Source organism: Lagopus leucura, unplaced genomic scaffold (genome assembly GCF_019238085.1).
Source record: "Lagopus leucura isolate 7727_CA_CO unplaced genomic scaffold, USGS_WTPT01 Super-Scaffold_100008, whole genome shotgun sequence".
In the NCBI taxonomy this organism is placed as follows: domain Eukaryota; kingdom Metazoa; phylum Chordata; class Aves; order Galliformes; family Phasianidae; genus Lagopus; species Lagopus leucura.
In genome coordinates, this window is record NW_024962265.1 from 9135582 (window position 1) to 9156980 (window position 21399).

A 21399-nucleotide genomic window follows, 5' to 3' on the forward strand; every position below is an offset into this window, starting at 1 on the left:
ATATAAATTATATAACCCTCTTTTATTTATTTCTGACTATTCAGTAGGGATTCAAGAGCTGCCACTTTATCAAGAGCTTAATCTGATAAGTGTGGGATTTCGATGATCTTTGCATATCCAATTTCTACTTTCCCTCATTTAAAATCAATGAGATTTTAACACACTATGACAATTTGTTCAGTATTTCACAAAACCTGCCTTTATTACTCTTCACAAGGTCTGGTTATCTATAAATCTACGCTTCCACCCACATATCTGAAATCCTGTACTGCCAGCTTAATAGGTCCTCAAAATACATGGTGATATTAAAATTCAGTAGATTTGCAGTAGGAAGTATAAATGCAGCAACATGGACAACTTCTATATGGAAGGTTAGTAATTTCATCATGGTGTATGTTCTTTCTTCCACATCTTCTATCAATTGCAGTAACAGTTTCTGTTTGCCCTTTAGGGTTGTCTAAGAGTGCCAAAGAATTGTTGAGAATGTTGCTTCTACGATAATAAGTTCGTAGATTTCCCCCCCTCCTTCACTGCCCCTGAATCCTCTAAAAACCTGATTCTGAAAGTAAAGGATTTTCTGAGCAAGAAAATAAAGTGTGAGGTTGCTTGCAGAAATATAGCAGGGTTTGCTCTCTCACTGCTTCTAATCTCATTAATCTTCATTTCTCAGGCACTGTTAGTCCATTGCATTAGGAACAATGGTGTATGCAGTTTATAATAAAATATATAAAAGTAAGAAATACTGACCCATTTTGTAAAAAGAAAATCTCCCTCTTGCTACTTAGATGTTTCATTATTGTAATTGCTGTTATTTTTGTATGCAAGATATATTTAGAAACTTGAGTAAACATAATCATAACTGATGGATGTGAACCTACAACAGAACATGTGACTTAAATTGGCAGAGTTAAGATCCATGTCTGCCTCTTTAGATGATAAGAGGGTATCCATGCAGAAGTCAGTTAATGTACCTTAAATTACTGTGAGTGGTCTATGGAGCTGTGGTATGCAATTACATTAATCTACTTTCCTTGAACTCAGCAGAAACTAATTGCATCAGTTTTAGGGGGAAAAGGATGTAACACAGCTGTTCTACGTGCAGCTCTCTCAGGTTTTTGTACTCTTATAGCTGAACAGTGCTCTGTTCTGCAAGCTTGGTACAAAGGTTTACCATAAAAATAGATTTTTAATGAAGTTGAATGTTTCTTAGCTTGGCATCTGTTATATTAAGTTCTACTTGGAGCATGAGTGGGAAGTACCTGTAAAAATCCTCTGACTAGAAAACATAGTTGTCCTAATTGAAAGAAAAAAAAAAAAGAAACAAAAAAAGAAAAAGATAAAGAAAGAAAAATAACAGAAAAAGAGAGGAAGAAAGGATTTCCGTGCCATCAAAATAGCTGTTATGCTAGGTTGTACTGTAATGTGGATGGATGGCTCTGTAGTGTTCTAACTCTTTCCACATCAATCTCATCAGCCTGGGTGACAGCAGCAGGGTTGTACCTTCTAATTCCCCATTAAATGACCCACATCAGTCTGTCTTTAATCAGATAGTCCCTTCAGTCAATCAAATCAGTTGGAAGTTTCTGTGGAAAGGCGTGTGGGTGCTCCTTTTGTCCAGTCATTGCCTGATATAAGGAAAACCCATATGTGGGAGAGTTGGGTTGAAATCAATTTTTCTGGAAAATGTAATCACTTTTCAGTGGAACATCCATTGCAACATTTGTGCCAAGCTAATAGCGATAGAAACAACCTAACCTTTTGTACAGGCTTTCTGTTGTTCCCCTTTGCAGAAAAATGACTGCTGCTTCTTTAAGTCATGGGACTTCATGTTTGCTGTGACAGCTTTCCAATTGTTAAATAAACTCTGACCAGGAGCAGCTGTCAGGCAGATATTGCACTGCAGGCTTCACTTCAAAGCAGTACCAGACAAGCATTTCTGTGCCCAGAGGCTCCTTCATTTTTTTTAAGGGGCACATGTTTTAAGTAAATGCTGTGAGATAATGTGATCCCTTATTAACAACAACAACAACAAAAGTTGCATTTTAAGTTATGTTTTGGGTTGTGATTGTCTGTAGTTCAGAAAAGCAGTCTAGGAGAAACATGAAATATCTACAGTGTATGCTACAAAGAGAATTTTGTGTGGTGCCAAGATGGGAGAAGTGAGACACAGCAATACTGATGTTAGACCTTAAAGTAATACTAATGATTTTACTTAAATTCTTGTTGGAAGGTAGAATAAATATACAAAGCTTCCTCAGAATTTTAGAAGTCATTTTGTTATTTGTGTCTCTGACAGTGAGCTAGAAAAAAAAAAAAAAAAACCTTCTAAATTATTAAGTTTTGTTATGTTATATCCTGTTGTACTAGCTACTGTCCAAGCCGAGTGAGGAAAAGAAAATTTGTGCTAGAGAAAGTACATTAGGTAAAAATGTATACATGACAAAAAAAAAAAAAAAAAGTTTTTTGAGGTAAATGTATAGTCAAGATTAGAAGAACCATTCTTAATTAGGTTTCGGTTACAGAAGGGGAGGGAATTTGACATTAAATTAGAATGAAGGTGGACTTCTTCCTTTCCATCAAACCTAATACTATCTAACATAACTTGCATAAAAGTCGAGCATGTAGCCTAGCTATACTGGGGATCCTAGACCAAGAAATCAAGCTGCCTAGGGCTCCAGCAGAAGTAAAGGGGTGGCTCTGGAGATGCCTTTTTCCACTGTCTGTAGCACAAGAACCTCGTTCAAAAGAAAAACAAGTTAAAAAAAGGGAGAAATCAAACACCAGCCTAGGCAACCGTTGTATAAGCAATGTGAATCCTGGGCTAACTATGTGGAGGCTGAAAGTTTAGAGGAGACATAAGAAGTATTTACTTAAAATCAAGCATATTTTTGCCAGTTAAAGAGGAAAGCATTCTCTATTTCGTTTGTGAATAATAGAAATAATAAGTAATAACAAGCAGTTCATGTTTTTAAGAGTGACTTAATGCAGTACTTCAAGGTTAGCTGACTAATTAATATGTTTTCTCACCATTCCAGTTTCCTTTCAGGGACAAAGAGGAAAATACCCTTTAAAAACCATAGCAAAGGGAAATGAAAAAAGTCGATTTAAAAATCAATCCCCTCTGACTTTTTTCTATCCAACCTTCTTAGAAATAACACTGAGAATCTTTTTGGATCACTGTTCAATTGTTTATTTTATGGTTTAGAAAATGCTTTTGGCTAGTGGGTTTCACTTTTTCACTTTTTGTATATCTCATTCTCTGAAACAGAAAAAAAAAAAAAGCAGTAGATACATGCAATTTTTTTCTTTTGTTCACACTTACGCTTATGAGTTCATATTGTTCTCACAGATACATTAATTTATTTTATACCTGATCTGGAAAGAAAAGCATGGAAAGTTAAAATTTAGGAGTGCTAGCATAAAGATGGAATCAATCAGGTCCTAAATCCAAATATGCATCATTTCTATGTTGCCATGTTAGAGTTATAGGATGTGAATGAGCAAAGAGATAAGGCAGTAAGAGTACTCTTGGTGATACAGTCAAGGACAGAAATAAATACTGATCGTGTCTCTGTTGACACGTTGCACCTATTAACCTTTGCTGAACCTCCACAGAAAAGCATCAACATTAACTTGATGGGGTATTCTTGTTATCTGGTTTGGAGAGAGGTAGCAAATAGACTAAGTGTTGAAGCATACATTCACAAAAGAATGGGAAAATAGTCTAAAGTTTAGCATAAAAAGTAGGTAGGAGAAAATTCTTACTCCACTTATGAGATGTTGCTTTGTCTGTTAGTTGTATGTAGGTAGCTTTTGTTCTAAGATTTCTCATTATAGTCACTGAAGCTCCACTAGCACATAATAACCCTGAGGTTGGGTTCATACATGAACATTTTCTTACCATGTTCCTAAGCCTTTATGTTTGCAAATGAAGAGGAGTGTCAATAAAAAATAAAATATAGGCATTTTACCTTGACATTCTTCCATCTGTGCTAGAAATTGGTCTTCACCATTTGCAGGACTGAGGGCTTTAGTTGAGTACTTGTCTGAAACACAATCACACTGAATTCAAGTTGGAAATTACAGGGCTTAAGCAACGAATCCAGTTTTGACTAAGGGAGCAGAAAGGCAAGTTGTTGGCTTTGTGATGGGTGTATTTGTAAATGTGGAGTGCCACTCTAATACCTCCTGGGTCTATGGAACTAACCATTAAAAACAAAAAGATAATGTGTTTGTGTTTGCGAGTACTGGGTATATCAAACATTACGCTAATATGAAGGGTTATAATGGCAGTCTAAGGGATGAAGTAATGTTTAACAGCTTGAACAGGGAGATATAAATCGCTATATAGCTCTTCTGTTCTGTACACAGTCAGCAAAAAGTATTAAATCCTCACACTATGAGCTGTGAATAAATGATATTATCATTAATGGCTATAACTAGCAAAAAACCTTTTGGAGTGTTTTCTGTTATAACACTGATAATGAATATGTCTGGTGCACTGAGAAGACTTTAAAGGACACACAGTCTTCTGAAAAGTTTCTAACCTATAGAAACTAGAACAATTTTCCGTGATGAACAAGACTAGAGAAATAACTTCAGTGGTAAATTTTTTTAATGAATTATGAATCCAGTGGGAAAATAATGGAAGTGCATTGGAGACAGAGTAAAATCACTGATATTTATCCAAGATTTTGAAGGGAAAAATAAAAGATAAAGCACAATAGAAAATAAAAGATAACGACACAGCAGATGAGAGTACCTAACAATCCAAGAGAGTAGCCGGAGATAGAAGATGAAATCAGCAGTGTCACAGGTGGAAGCCATGGTTAATGAGAAACCATGGTAACAATTTGCCAGTTGCTTAAGCATTTTTTTGTGAAGAATGCTGAGTCATAAATGTAAGGCTCTCTTCTGAATTGCATGAAAGCAGAATTCAGTTTCTGCTACAGACTTTTTGTGTAAGGCCTTGAAAATGCTTTGAACTAAAACTTCAGAAAGTTGCTGCTTACTTTGTCAGAGTAATCTGCTTGTGGTCTGTCAAAATACAATTCAAGAAAGACTGTACGTTGATTAGGAAGCCACCTAATACTGATTGTGAGGAGGGATTTGTTATAAATTCGGCACTTTGTCAAACTCGTACCTTTCTGTCTGTGTAGTTCCTGTTCTAGCAGACATTATTTCAGACTGCTTCACATTAGAAGTCAGTCCCGACTCTTCTTTTCATAGAATCATATAATCTTTTGAATTGGAAGAGACCCTTAAAGGTAGTCTAGTCCAGCCTCCTGTAGTGAACAGGAACATCTACAGCTAGATCAAGATACTCAGAGCCTGGTCCAGCCTGGGTTTGCATGTCTCCAAGAACAGGGCATTTACCACCTCTCTGGGCTACCTGGTTCAGTGTTTCACTACACTTACTGAAAAATAACCTTTATCCTTCTATCCAATTAAATTGGACATTTGGATGACTGATGTCTTTCTTCTGTAGCATGAAGAAGTATCCTTTAATAAAATTTTGAAGTCACAACACCACAATAGTGTCTGTACCCTTTTAAGATAGGGACTGTTGTTTAATGCAAAATGTATCGATGATGGAAGGAAGCAGCTAAAGCAAGCCTCTTTCTTACTCTTACAAATTTTCCATATTGAAGCAAAAATGGAGTCTATCTTTTCCATCTCTTTCCTACTTTCATAAATAATCTTAGGTGTCATTCCTCATGTATCACAATAAGGCTAGAAAATGGCTAGGATAAGTATCTCTTCCAGGTTTCAGAGCACAGAGCTACAATAATGACAGGGATGATACGATGGATGAGTTGGTGACCAGTTTTTCTCACTAGGCAGCCTAGTCCACCTTCTTCTATCACTAGAATAAGCATAGGTCTCACTGGAATAAACTAATGCCATGGCTCCTTTCCTGCTACAGAACATGACAGGGCATATGAACATATGTATTGGATCCAATGCTTCCACAAAGAGGCAGATTTACTGGGCTTAGGGAGTGAAGCAGGCATAGCAAGAGAAGCAGCCAGGAGCAGGTTCCCCTTGCCAGAACAACTTGTGCCACCTACGATGGCTGCAGCCTATCCTGCTGCTGCTTCCATGAAGCATCCAAAGAGATGCTGCAGGCCAGAAGATTTGTTCTTGTTTGTAAGCCAGCTACTAGTTGCTGTTTCTCTTTGCTTGTGCTCTTTGTTAGGAGAGGGATCTCAAGACCATCCAGAAAGATCTTTTGAGTGAGCTGCAGGTTGTCCTTGGGAATACATTTTTTTATGCAATATCAACATATTCTGCATTTTTGCCTTTTTTGTGTTATATATAATTGCATACAAGTTCTTCACATGTTAGACTATTGAAAAGGTAAGGTATTGCTAAGAGGGGGAAAAAAGGAAAATAGAGATCATATCTGAAGCAGATTCACAGCTGTATCAGGTGGAATTTAGTGTCCGTCTGTCACCTGAAATTATCTGCTGGCTTTTTTTGTGTGTGTGTTTGTGATCTTCATATATATTTGCATTGAATTGATTGAATTTCTCTTATTTCTTTTTTTATTATTATTTCTGTAGGATAAAATCGTGGGTAGATAAGATGCAAGAAGACCTCATAACATTGGCACGAACTGCAAGTGGAGTGGAACAGCTTGCTGCGGTGAGTTGGAAAATGTGCCTTACAATGCACACCATTCATTGCACTTTCTAGCCATTACAATAACTTTAATCCCAACACAGCAAAAAGATTTTAAGTTAAACTCTGCAGTGTTTCTCTTCTACAGTGCTTATTGAGAGAGAAATGAATAACATACATCCACCAATTCACTCTTTTTGTGTTGCAGCACTTGCTCGCTGCTAATATTTAATCAGCTTTGCAGAAATAGGGCTTACCATTATCACAGCACTCCCACCTGAAGCAAGGGTTGTTATATGTTGGTCAGATATGGTATCCAGGAAGTAACCATTCACAGTAATGGAACATTCTGTTCTGTATTAACACGGGAAATCATTTTTTTACATATATTCACTGCACTGAGGCAGCCTTTGGTTACAATAAACACAGATGAGAAAGAAATTTATATTCAGCCATTCTAATTTAATCTGAAGTGTGTTTTAGGAATTAACATAATTATTGCATCATTGAAAATTTATATTTTTTTGTCATATTTCTTTCATAGAGTCTAAAAACACATTCTGAGATGGCAGAACAATGAATTCACAATTCACAATCTGTCAGGATTAGGCTGTGTAGATAACGGTGTGTGTATATCATCATCCAGTATGCATCCACAAGTTCATATATTCCCCCTTCTTTATCCTTGTTCTTTCTGACAAAGGAAAGGCTGTGGCAATGTTTGTAGACGAGGAGCGTTAAAGAAGATTGAAAAGATGATTTTAGTTCTGGCCTTTCCTAATACAAGAGTACTTGCTATTGTAGCAAAATCTAAGACAGATGCAGTTTATAATTTTTGAAACAAACAAAAAACAAAATCTTGACTGAAAACAGTATCTTGAAATCCTATCACAAAGCATCAGATTGATGCATACATGCGTTTCCAGCACAGGATCTCAACAACACAGAAATGTCTATCACTTGAGCTTTCTTGACAAACTGGTAAAGTTATTCTAGCATGGAATGCCAATGGGAGTTTTTGTAGGTGGATTTCACACATATCGGCTGACGAAGGAAAACAAGGCTTGTGTATCATGTCTCTTTCTTCAGTTTTGTGATGAGGAGTTTCTGTTAAGATCTTTTTTGTTCATCATACCCCTCCATGCTTGCTGTGTCTTTTTCCCCCTGTGGTGGTTTCACGTGAACTTCAGTGTGCTGCTTTATCACTCCTCAAAAGGACAAGGGGAGGAAAATGATGAAAAGAAATGATTTTGTGCGTTGAGCTATGAACAGGGAGAACACTCACCAATTACCCAGTTACTATCACAAGCAAAACAGACTCAGCATAATGTAGTTTAATATAATTTATTACCTATTGCTAACAGACTAGACCAGTGAGAACTAAAAGCAAACTAAAAGCAACCTCCTGCCCCTGTACTCTGCCGAAGTCCATCATTTTCTTCCTCCTCTCTCAAGCAGTGCAGGGGAATGTAGAATGAGGGCTGCAGTCAGTCCATAATGCTTTGTCTCTGCCATCTTCCTCCATGGTCACCCTCTGCCCGAGCCTCAGCATGGGGTCTTTCCCATGGGATGCCATCCTTCCCGAAACGACCCCATGTGGAGCCACGGCTTTCCAAGCACTGCTCCAAAATAGGGCCATACCATGGATCCCACACTTCAGGCACCACTCCAGCATTGTCCCCCAGCCTTCCTGCTGCACTGCAGACTTCTCCCCATGGGCTGCAGCTTCAGCCTGGGATTGCTCCTGTGGGTACTCTCTACGGGCTGTCCCTCCTTCAAGCTGCATTCACTGCTTCACTGTGTATTCCTCCATGCATGCATGTGGAGATCTGCTCCAAGTGGTGCCTATGGACTGCAGGGAACAGCCTGCTCCATCATAGCCTCTACTGGGTTGCAGGAAACTACTGTTTCCTGCCTGGAACACCTCCTTCCCTCCTGCACTGACCTTGGGCCCTTAAGTTTCATTTCCCTCTTTTCATACTCCTCTCTCCCAGCTGCTGTTGCATAATATTTTTCTTTACTTAAATGTGTTATCAATGAGGCAGAGCCAACATTGGCTGTGGCTCTGTGGAGGGTCCCTTTAGGAGCAGTTGGATCTGGCTCTGATCTGACATGGCACAAACTACGGGACTGCGCTCACAGAGGCTACCCTTGCTGCCCTCAAACTACCATAATCTTGCCACACATACCTAATACACTCCACTATCCTGTCTTCAGCTTCATATACCTGACTCACCACCGGACTTTCCATTCCATTCCCATTATGCTGGTTGGGCTATCTTCCCTCTTTTCCCAGTACGTTTGTGTCTCAGTTTCCTCTTTTTCTGCATAGCCTGTCTGCCTTTCTCATTTACATTGCCTTTTAATCCCAATTTTAGAATCTCTGTCCTCAGGTTTTTCCAGTTCACAATCTCATTCTGGACTCTTTTTTGCCTTACATTTCCAAAACGTTCTGTCCAAGTATGTTTGGCCAGCCTGCCCATTACTATTACTGCATCTCTTTATTTTTTCAACTTTCCCTTCATCACCACTTCTCAGATTCAGACATGTTGTTTTCTCCTCTGCTCTAGTACTACTTTTCCTCTCTTTTCCAGTCTCTTCTCTCCTTATTCTTTGCCTGCCATTTTCTAGTCTGTTGCCATCTATCTCTGCATCCCAATCTTTCAGACTTTGTTCCTCATTCAGTTTTCATCTTTTCTTTCTCCCACTGGTTGAAGCACAGGAGTGATTTAGAGATCTCTAGAGAGACCACATTAAGTGTGATTCTAGCTGCAGAGGAAGTATGACATTCTCTAGGGAATGATGCTGTCTGGGTTGCAATACATCTGCATGTAGGATCTTTTGAATTTAAGTGATAAACCTCTGCAGTGCACTGCAGTTGTTTTTCAGACTAAAATTCAATAAACAATAAGGAGTAAAAAGTGTATCTTTGAAAGACACATATTAAATGTTTAACCTACAGTGAAGGGGCAATAAGATATTTCAAATATAAATGGTTTACAGAAGATTTCTAATTTGAGCCAAATAATGAGTTAATGACCTGACCATTTTGCCTGGCATTTCTGTGCAAATAAAGGACAGTAAAATAGATTATGAAAAGCCAAGAGATTGACACTCTCACTCTTTCCACTGCCTTCTGCCCCCCCTCAAGCACAGTGTTATTTACTTAAAATTCTTCAGATGTGTGAGCTGCTAAATCAATCCTCTCATAAAAATTGCTGGGCAAAAATATGTAACATCACTAGCTATAATTACACTACACCATAGTGACATTCAACATTATCTTGAATACTGTAGGTAAGTTGCTTTTTGAAAGACAGAATTTTCTTGTAGCATAGTTCAAGAAAATCATAAGTTATCTCAGAGGGTACTGATATAGTGGTCAATATTTGTGTGTAATCCTAGGATTAAAAGCACAAAAGGGGGATGTTTCAGTGTAAAATGTCCTTCTGTGGCAAAGCCATTTATTTGACCTAAATTGAGTGATGTCTTTCACTAGCCAAAAGGTTGTTTTTAATTAGCTTTCTTCTCTACAAGGGAGAATGCAGTCTCTCCCTCTTTTTTGCAGGCAATTCCCACTTTCACATTTTTGAATGACATCATCATCATCTATCTGCTCACTGCCTATGAATGTTTAATTAGTTCTCCTGTGAAATGAACCACAGTCTTACCAAAATGGAGATTACAAGACATTAAAAACAGTGTGTTTTCATGCCTGTCACTTCTATTCACAGAAGTTGCCTTCAGTTGCTCAAGCTTAAAATATGCTTAACCGTTAAGCTGAATTTTCAGCTTTGATTCTGGCTCATTATTTTTACTAACTTCAGAATTCTTTGGACCAAGCCTATAGTCTTCATGTTTTTGGAAAATTTCAAAAAATGTTTGCTTATTTGCTTGTTTACCCTCCTCCCGCAAAAGCAGGATGTCAGATACAAAGGCAAGGAAAGTAATCTTCAGTTACAAAAAAGTAGACACAACTTTCCGTGAATAGCTGTACCAGTGTGTGTAGGGGTAGAAAGTTATTCTTTGTTCAGGTATGTAGGAAGGAGTAATATCTTTCCTTACTCTAGGGAAAGTTAGTTTTGATTTGGCCAAGCAATGAAGTCATACGAAGGATATTTAACAGATTTGTATCATAACGGTTTTATAGCTTACTGCCTGGACTGAGTTAAAGAAGTCCCAATGATGTAGGTGAAGTTTGCGTTTGCTTCACACAATAGGATCTTCTACGAAGATAGACAGTTTTCAAAATAGTACGCTCACCACATTCTCAGCTCGTGTGAACTATTTCTTCGCTTAGTCAGGTCCTTTTCAGTTAACTCCATGCTATTTTATGGTGTTTCCATAACTTATTGAAGATGTCTCAGGATTAACTGGTGCTATACATGCTTGTATTTGGGAATTTATTTACTGAATTGCTTCAGTTGTGACTACTTTTGAAACTGTTCATTCTAATGAAAATTTCACACACTCTCTTGTTTGAAATGAGACAGCAATACCTATAGTAAGCAAATTGCCAAAAAACTTAGATTCCAGTGATAAAGAAGTCCTGCATTGAGATTGCACTTATCCATAGTCTTAAACAAACCAGTGAGTATAGTTAGAGTAGAAGGAACAGACAAAATGGTTATGTGTAGGAGATGGAGAAGGTGAGAGTTGAGATATAAGCCTTAATTTAGTGATGCTCCTTTACTCACTAAATCATTTTAGCCACGCAAAGAATCCTGATCCAACCAAGAACTGAGCTCAGATTTTCATTTAACTCTGAAGCGTTAACAGCAGATGATTCCACCTCTGAATTTGTTGTGGTAGATTGTAAGTCTGATGGTATGAACACAAATACTAGTGACTTCAGTATGTGAGCTTTTGATCAGGAAGATTGTTGATGTTTAAAATGTAGTTCTTGCTTATGCTGATCAACTTTTATTTATACAATATGGAAATACTCTCCATAGAGTCTTCAAAAAATGTTCTTACATACACTTTTGAATACTGGTTTTTTTTTTTTGTTGTTTGTTTGTTTGTTTTGTTTTGACATTAATGAGGAATTAGAGTAAGTTCTGGGAGAGCTCTGGCTCAGATTTAATACCTATGTAATATCCTAACCAAAATAATGCAAAGATGGGTTCTACAAGGAAGGAAGTCAGGATTCAAGATGCGAAAACAATCAGCTTGTTAAAAACTGGCAGAACTCCACTGACTTCAGTGAATTACACTGATTCACATTTGTTAACAAGTATGCCTAACATTTAATTTACAATTCAATCTGGTATTTTGGAAATATATAAAAAAAAAAAAAAAAAAAAAAAAAAAAAAAAAGTATTTTGGAAAACAAAACAAAACAAAACAAACATTTTTACGTAATGCACACAAGCAAGTAATAGAGGGTATGGCTTGATCTCAATGCTGGTGTAGTTGCCCAGTAGTTGGGCACTTTCTATGGTTTAGGAGATTTTTTTTTCCTTGGAGAAGCAAAGAGAAAGTTCATAAGAAAGTTTTGTATATATAACAACCTGATATTTAAAACAAAAGGATGGAATATGCTGGAAAACCTTTGTTAAGAAGGAACAAGATGTGCTTCTTTAGATGTCTTTAAACAAAGACAGAACTTAGTATAGGCCCCTTAATGGTATAAATACTGTGGTTTTAAATAAAAAACAGCCATGTAATTCTCATTTCAACTTTAAAGAGTTTGTGTAACTTTGTCCTACTCATGAACTCTCTGTGCTGTCAGGCATTATGAAACTGTTCTGGTGTGAATGATAGGGAGTCTCTATAGAGCAAATAGACTTTTGGAGGAAAAAAAAAGTAAAAGAAGGTGTAGAGAACAGTTTAAAATAATTCTAAAATCCATGTGGTAAAATAAATATGAAGCGTGTATTCGATTGCACTAGCTTCATGTATCTACAGGAAGTGAAAAGAAAAACTGCACACAAAGATCAAAATCGTATTATTTACCTTTGAACAGTTAAAACTCAACAGGCTGAAAATGTAAGTAAGGAGCCTACTGAATTACAGAATTAAGAAAGTAGTCACATTTTGATGGAAGTATGCTCAAATTCCATTTTCACATAGACATTTCACAGCAAAGGCCCATGACTAAGCTAATTGACAGCTATTTTAATCTAATAAACTACAACAAGTATGCTTCTGATTTCCAGCTCCAAAATACCTCTAGGGACAGGACAGAAGAGGGAGGGATCCTTCACGGTACACAGAGAGGAAGACCTCAGAGTAGAGAACATGCCTTACAGCAGTGTACAAGCTTGTCTGTTCCAAACTGATTGGAGAGAATCCTATTTTACATAAACACTGTATTAAAAATGTGGGTCTGCTAAAAGCTTTGATGTGACAAGCACAGGAGTTTCACTATGACTGCTATGGCAAAGAAATGCCATCTTTACAGTGTAACCTTTTCATGCAATGGCATAATTGAACAAAAATGCAGTTAGAGATGCTGTTCCAGTAGAACAGTAGAACAGACTGGGTCTGTTCAGCCTTGAGAAAAGGAGACTGAGAGGGGACCTGATCCAGGTCTATAAATATCTAAGGTGTGGGGAGCAGAATGGCGAGGCCGGACTCTTTTCAGTGGTGAGTGGAGACAGGACAAGGGGAAACGGCCGGAAACTGCAGCATAGGAAGTTCTGCACAAATGTGCGCAAGAACTTCATTACAGTGAGGTGACGGAGCACTGGAACAGGCTGCCCAGGGAGGTGGTGGAGTCTCCTTCTCTGGAGATGTTCAAGACCTGCCTGGATGCCTACCTGTGCGACCTGCTGTAGGGAACCTGCTTTGGCAGGGGGGTTGGACTCGATGATCTCTGGAGGTCCCTTCCAACCCCTACAATTCTGTGATTCTGTGATTCTGTGATTCCAAGGAAATCGAGAGTCTGAATCTGTTTCTTTTTTGGTACATTACTGCAAAAACAATCCATGCATGATGTTCATAAGGCATGCTATTATTACAGTCCCAGGAGCTGTAGAGTGAACCCATATAGGCTGACTTGGCCTTTAAATGATATTCATACGGAGATAGAAATGCTATTCCATCCTCCAAAATAAAACAGAGCTACATACGGGTATATTTGTTATGTGGAATGAATTCCATTCACACAGTTCTGCGACTGTCAGATTTGTTTATTTATTTATTCACTTAATCTCTTGAATGGTGCTTCAGAATAATTAGCTCTTTCGTGTTGAACACCCAGCCACAGTTCTGCATGAGCACATTTCATCCACTGCTCAGTGTGAGGTCTGTGAGCCTAATGCACAGATGGTGGAAGTCTGCTGAAGAACTCAGAGTGGCAACATATTCCCAGTCCACGCTTTCAGGTTTTTAGGTCCTTAGATCAGCCCACATAGAGGAGTGACTTGTAAGAGAGGCTGGTGTCTCATCTGTGCTGACCCTGGAGCATGGCTATTCAGGAAAGCTTTCTTCTGCCAGAAGAATTTATAACCTAGTGGTAATTTTTCTGTTGGACTCATTACAGATTTCAGCTAAGATATTGTTCTACAAGCTCCACAGACAGAGGCATGCTACTAACTAAAAAGTTATATCAAAAAATGTTCAGTAAATCTGTCATGCACCACCAACATTTTATCTAGAGAAGCTGTCATAAATAGCTTTCCTTGTTCTCTCCATTAGCTAAATAGAGATTTCTGTGAGTAGAGGCTTTAACAGCTTTCTTGAACTTACTACGAAATTTGTATTTGCAAGTGTCTTCCTATCATCACAGGTTGTTTGAAATTCCTGGTTTGAAAGGTGGTTTAACAGACAATTTGGCAGTAAATATTTTCATTCCTAGTGTTTTTCTCCATGATCAGCATGAAAATTTCTTTATGTTGATCTTTATAAAAACTCATAAAGTTATTAGGATGAATTAGCAAACACTTTATATAAATTTGGAATTATTTATACACAAAAAAGCTAATATAGAGAATTTAAATGTCCATTTCTTTTTAATAGCTTCACTTTTTTTTTTTTTTTCTTTTTCTTTTTTTTCCTTGCTGATTGTGTTTATCAGGTTGGATTCAGCTTGAATATGCTTTAGCCAAAGGAAAAGCATTTTCTACCTTATGCTGTTCTCTGGTGAACTACCAGATGGACCCAGGGGATATATGGCCCCATTCCAGAATGTACTATGTTCATATTTCATTAAGGATGAAGTAATTCAGAGTTTTACGATTAAGAAAAGTAGAAAGGAAAAATGTAAGAACTTGATGTTTTTGATAGTAGTTCTGATTTCAATAATAACATGTCACTAATGTTCACTCTGTTACTTAATTTTTCTAAGGAGGAAAAGGAGAAAAATCTGAAAAGAAGGAAGTGATTTTTTTTATGCCCTCAGTGATGTGCAATGTAATGGATGTTTCATCAGAAAGTTGGAGTGTCTAAGTGATCTTAGTATAAGGCTGGTGCTCTGAAACAGTTGCACTTTAAGCATAAATTGGCTACTGTACATCACTTACATTTGCATCTTTGCCTCGTCCCTAAGACAAGAGCAAGAGTTTGCTGTTTGGGATATGGTGGGAGGAAAAGAGGCTAGGATTACTTTTAGAATAGAATCTGATAACAACTTCTTCATAACAATTTCAAGTTACAGTGAAGACTAGGCATTCCATGTAATCATTAAGAAGTTGAAGTTCATCTACCATAATTTGAATAATGTACAAGATGGATTAGGTTGGTTACAGATTACCAAGAACAGAAACTGAATTTTTATGATACGGTATTTTTAAAAGTATATCATTTTTTAAATATACCACTGCTATGTTCCATAACCAAATACCAAAGCTGTAGGCCTCAAAAATAGAGTCCTCCAAACTAAGTTCTGTTTAGCTTACACATTGCTAACCAACGTCAAGATGTCAGTAAAATTAAATCACTTTTAAAAATGCAGACTATGAAATTTGAAGACACATCTGCAAGTTCTCTTTGTAATCCAAATGGAAATTAAAAGGTTGTCAAAATACAGGGAGCCTCATTTATTATTTGCAGATGCTTCTTTCCCTCTGCTCCCTTAGCAATAAACTGGCATTTTGAAGAGTTTTTAGTTCCAGCAAGCAAAATCAGCTGTAAGTTGTTAACAATAGGTGGCTGCATTAACAAAGCTTGCTCAGACTCAAGGGAACAAATAGCCTAGTATTACCACAGTTTTAATTACTATTTGATGATCTGGATAATCTCTGATCAAAACATCGTTCTTGGTTCATTTACAAATTTCCATCGGATTTAACACTAATAAAAACTGTCCTATTCTTGTACCACTTGGTGATCGTGTTCAGATGATGTTGAAGCGAAGAGATTTTCCTTAAAGCAAAACAAAAGGAAGCAAACAAAAAAGAGCAACCTTGTAGATAATCAGTTTTCAAGTTGTATGGTTAGGAAATACCAAAATAGACTCTGTTAATACTCTGTGAATGAAAATAACTCTTGGAAGAGAGTGAATAAGTGCTAAGTAGCATTAACAGCAGCTGAGGTAAGACAGAATTTCCTATGACTGAGCTGGAAAAATCAGATAAAGGACCACCTCACAATATGCCAGGAATGCAGAAGAAAGGTGAAACAATTTCTTCCTGTTGCATGAAATAATGACTTGGTTTATGTTTTGCTCAATACACATGTTGGGATGTAAAGGTTCTCCTCCAGTCTCAGCTAAATGTTTGAGCTAAGAAATAAAAAAAATGCTGTGAAATCAAGTGATGTAGTCTTGTAACTTAGCACTGTATTGATATTACTAAGAAACAAAATCTTATATCTTTTTTTTTTAAACTAAGGGAGGACTTTCCAGCACAGGAAGGACGTGTAGCTCTTGGAGCAGGTCCAGAGGAGGGCCACTAAGATGATCAGAGTGTTGGAGCACCTCTCCTCCGAGGAAAAGTTGAGGGAACTGGGACTGTTTAGCTTGGAGAAGAGAAGGCTCTGGGGATACCTCATTGTGGCCTTCCAATACTTGAAGGGAGAGTATAAACAGGAAGGTGAATAGCTGTTTGCAGGGGTGTATAGTGATAGGACAAGGGGGAATGGTCTTAAACTGAGACAGGGGAGTTTTAGGTTAGATATTAGGAGGAAGTTTTTCACATAGAGGGTGGTAACACAATGGAACAGGTTGCCCAAGGGTGTTGTGGATGCCCCATCCCTGGAGGCATTCAAGGCCAGGCTGGATATGGCTCTGGGCTGCCTGATCTGGTGGTTGGTGACCCTGCACATAGCAGGGGTATTGAAACTAGATGATCACTGTGGTCCTTTTCAACCCAGACAATTCTATGATTCTATGATTCTTTGACTTGTAAGTCCATCTTTGGCATTGGTACAACAGCAGAAGTACAAAGCTGAGTTCAGGTTTGCAGCAAAAATGCTAAATCACAGCTTGAGCCAGTGATTGAGCACCTAGAGGGAAGGCAGCGCCAACCCAAGGAAGCTCAGGTGCATGCACTACACCTGAGTGACCAGGAGGGGTGCAGCCAGGATTTACCCCTTCCCACACCTCATTTCAGAATTAGCAGCGGGTGAGGGTATTTTGCTGAATCCTACTTAGCTGAGACTTTCCAAAGGTAAGCAGTTTTTCTCTTTTGTTTCTCTGTCGATGACTGTTGCATTGGGGCTTATCCATTCACTTGCTGTAGCCTGGGACTTTGCTACCCCGCTGTCACTGCTGTGCTTTCCATCCCATTATGGTGTTACAACATTTTATGAAGACTTAAATACAAAATAGTAATTATGAAAATTACTTCTTAATTTTAAAATCCTCTAGTCTACGTTCTTAATTTTCAACTATTGAAAGCATCTATGATTCCATCCAGTTAAGGATGCCTGATTATCTGCTTTCCTTTGAGTAGGCACCTGAGTGAGCCAATTGACACTGGCAATACTTATACTGTATCAGATGCTAACCGAGGCATAAGCGTTTCCAAAATCTTGCCTAATTTAGCTCAACCTGAATGTATTACTGAAGAATGAACTCCATGTGGTAATTTCTTTCCTAATGTGTACACCATTGCTATGATACGGTGTGGTTTTCAAAGTGTCAGCTGCCTTGTCACTTGTCATCTCAGATCTTTACAGCAGTCAGTGATCAGGCAAGTGATTCTGCAAAAGAAAAAGATACAGTAAACTACCAGGGTGTTTTTTTCCTTTGTGTTGTTGCCATGAATTTCAAGCATGAAGGTATCTGTGGGTTGCTAGGAAGCAGCTGTAATCCTATTTATATATTATATATAGCAGAGAGTAAGACACATCTAAAGTATGCAGTCTGATTTATTTGTGCATACAGAACTTGAGAAGGAACATTTTTCAGTGTGTTCCACAGTGGATCACTTCTGATTCAAAGAAAAGAAACATCTTGTCAGAAAAGAATTGTCTGGCTTGTGTTAGAAATACAACGTGTAACTTTGGAAATAGGATGTGGCAGGGAGAAGACAGTTGTTCCCTTTGAGCAGATTATAGAGGTGCTTATGACTGCTCAAAAATTGAGCTCAAAGAAAATATCCTCACTAGTAGAAAGTTAGCAAGAACAATCGCTCAGATGGGCTGGAGTACTATTTCTGTTCTCTGACTCTCTCTGCTTCCCTGATTTCTTCATATGTTTAGAGGTCAGATGGTCTCCTTTACTGCTTTCCTCACTTAAATGAGATTGTGACATGTAACTTAATATGGCTCTCATGAAGCCAAAATCGAATAAGTTGTTGAATATTTTTTTTTTCTGAAAAAACAAACAAAAACAAAAAAAAAAAAAAAAAAAAACAGAATTTGTTTAAATTTTTGTTTTGGAAAATTTTAACGTTACTCTAAATTTCAGTAAGAAATGTACTTTTTTACTTTCAAGCGAGATAATTGATAATACCTTTTTCCGCAGGAATACTTTTGGAGTCAGTCTATGCAATTTTGTTTCTGATGAGGAGAGTGATGAATGAGCTCAGCAACAGGCCAATTTAGAGTGGATTTATGAATTAGCAAAACTCTTTAAGTTATCGCATTAGCTAAACTTTTATTTAATATTGCAATGTGATTCATTAAGCAAGGATGTTGCTTCAATCAAGAAGACTGAGTCACGTCTATTGTCTAGATGTCTAGCAGACAGAAATACTGTGAGAATGAATAAACCTCCCCCCCCGAAGTGCCTGCTTCTTCTTGGGATGCTTGTTTGGTCTTAGGCTAAGAATCGGAGAGCTGCATAAATCTTAGACTGTTAGCAAAGAGCAGATGTTGTTCACCAATTCTTACTGATTTTACCAAAGAATTACTGAATGCACAGAACCAACTTTGGTGTGAGTGATACCCAAAGCAGAGTGCCCTCCTGGCTTGAAGTACAGAAGTTAGCTCAAACCTGTTGACTGAACTTTACCTCTGCAGTGTCCTCCAAACACACGGGAGTTTCTGCATCTAGCTCTCCAGCACTGAAGACCACAAGTGATTTTTTTAGTTTGATGACAGCTCTGTACCTAAGCTATTTCTCTGTTTTCATGACGTACTCTGCTACAGCTAGTAAGTAATCTGGAGTTACTGGTGCATGAGGTATCTATTGCAGAGGTGCTGGTTCTGAATGCATTGTTATAGTAGCTGTTTCTAAGCCACAGGTAGTAAATCTTGGATGGCTTCATGAAAAAATGTGCAAGGGTCCTCCTTATTCTGGGCAGTTAATGCTAAGGTAGTGTTTCCTTTGAGTAGCTTCCACCCGTGTCAGGGAGGGAGGAGAGTTTTTAGTCCTGTGCTGTTTTAAGGGAGCTTGCCGCTGATAATAGAGATCAAACATGAGAAGCAGTGAATCAGGTCCAAAATTCATTCAGAGCCTCTAGTCGGGTTTGAAAGGAGATGAGGCCAAGGGATAGGTTAGAGACAAGGCTACAGTGTGTATCTAAGGTCAGACCAAGATACATGACTGGAAAAAAGCCAGAACTGGGCAGAGAGATGGTGAAGGATCCGGAGGACAAGATTTATACGGAGTAGTTGAGGTCACTTGTTCAGAGCAGAGGAGCTGAGCGGAGGCCTCATGGCAGCCTGCAGATCCTCACAGGGAGTGGAGGGGGAGTGCTGATCTCTGCTCTCTGTGACAGCGACAGGGCCCAAGGGAATGGCAAGGAGCTGAGTGGGGAGGGGCGTGGAGTCAGGGAAAGCACCAGAGGTCACAACACCAAGCCTGGCGGAGTACAAGAAGAATTCGGAGTTCCAAGACATAGAGTTTCAATTTTGGGTGGTTGCGTGTGGAGTCAGCATTTGGACTTGATGGTCCTTGTGGATATTGATCGTTTAGCCAAGTGTCATGCAAGCTTAGCTGAGGAATCAGATCTTGAAGGTAGCATTGAAGTAGCAAAAAAATCAATAGATTTATCTTTGTATAGACAGATAAGGTGGAGGTGTTCTGTGTCTCTATTCCAAAACATGTTTCAGGGTAGGAAGAGATATATTGTTATTGATTAAGAATTGAAATTCTGAGTTTGGACTTCAGAAGCTCTGATATCATATGATTTCTACATCCATACAAGTACTTGATGATGGAACAAAGATTAGCAGATATGCAACCTAAACTTCAGCCATGTTACCTCTGAAGAAAAATCTCCTTTGTTTCTTCAATGGGAGAACAAACAAAAGAAGAGGCAAAGAAATTCTGTTGTGATTTAGAATTATTCATCATGAACTATTATTCTTTGTTATTTGTGTAATCTATGCAAACAATGCCAGGGCTGCTGGCCATCCAAAACGCAGATAATTTCATACGCTCAGGATCTTGTATGATAAACTAGCTTTTCTAGCTGTAATATAAAGCATGAGGGCCATTAAATAAAATTCCAGCCTTGCAGAAGATGCCAATGTCTGCCACAGTATAGCACGAGTCATACGATGAATGTGCATCTTTCATTCTTGCAATTTGTGCAGAAATGTTTGACTTTCCCTAGCAAGTCTTATACAAAGCAAGGAGAATGTCTCTTTGTAAGAGATTTATAAATATGTCCTTGAAGAGTGAGTGGAGAGATGCATGTTCTGCTGAGAAATTGGCAGTTTTTTTCTCATCTTTACCACATTCAGCTGTTGTCCTTGTTCTTGTCCTGTTTCCTATTAATGTAACATTTCCCCCAACCCTCCTCCCCCCTCCATTTTCTTTTCTAAAACCTTGCAGTTCATTAAACAGGAATACTTAGCATTTAGAAAGTAATTTTAATACATTCTTTCCTGAATGCAAGAGTCTGTGGCTATTGACTTAAGAGACAAATTATTTTTTTGTGCTATGACCTTATAGATTTTACTTAGTCATGCAGTGAGGCATTATTCTGTGTGAGATGGTAGGACTTTATTGACAATTTAGAGAGCTTTTAGGAGAACATTAGTGATTAAAGTGCTAAAGATGTAAAAGCCAACAGAAATTCACATTCACATGGTCAAAGCAATTTAATAAATTGTGTTCAAATTAGCTCTTCTTAACAAGCCACGGAGCCTGCCAAATTGCAATTTGAAAGGCAAATGAGCACACCTTTGCTGATAAGACCCTTCATGGCTATTTGAGATGAGCTTTTACTAATTGTGTTTGACTGCAAGGTAGGAGGCTTTGAGAATGAAAAGTTTCTTACAAGGTGCTACACTCTGAAGCATGTGTAATTTCCCTGTGTGCTACTACTCTGAACTGCTGCAGTGCTAGAGTTGAATTACAGAAAAGGGGAGCAGGCAACAAATAAATTATGTACACCTCTCTTAAATAATTGGTGAATATTTTTTTCACTGTTCCTTGACAGTTTAGATAGGTCTCATGCTTTGGGAAAATAAAGAAGTGTGTTAAATCCTGTG

General features: G+C 38.1%; 1 protein-coding gene across 4 annotated transcripts in view; it reads left to right on the forward strand.

Annotated features, from left to right (window-relative positions):
- Positions 1–21399, forward strand: part of CACNA2D1 (calcium voltage-gated channel auxiliary subunit alpha2delta 1) — a 356843-nt gene that overhangs the window by 47709 nt on the left and 287735 nt on the right. For all 4 annotated transcript variants that reach the window (XM_042872959.1, XM_042872960.1, XM_042872961.1 and 1 more), the window contains exon 2: positions 6567–6648. In XM_042872959.1, the coding sequence (XP_042728893.1) occupies positions 6567–6648 (82 nt within the window). The remainder of the gene's footprint in view (positions 1–6566; positions 6649–21399) is intronic.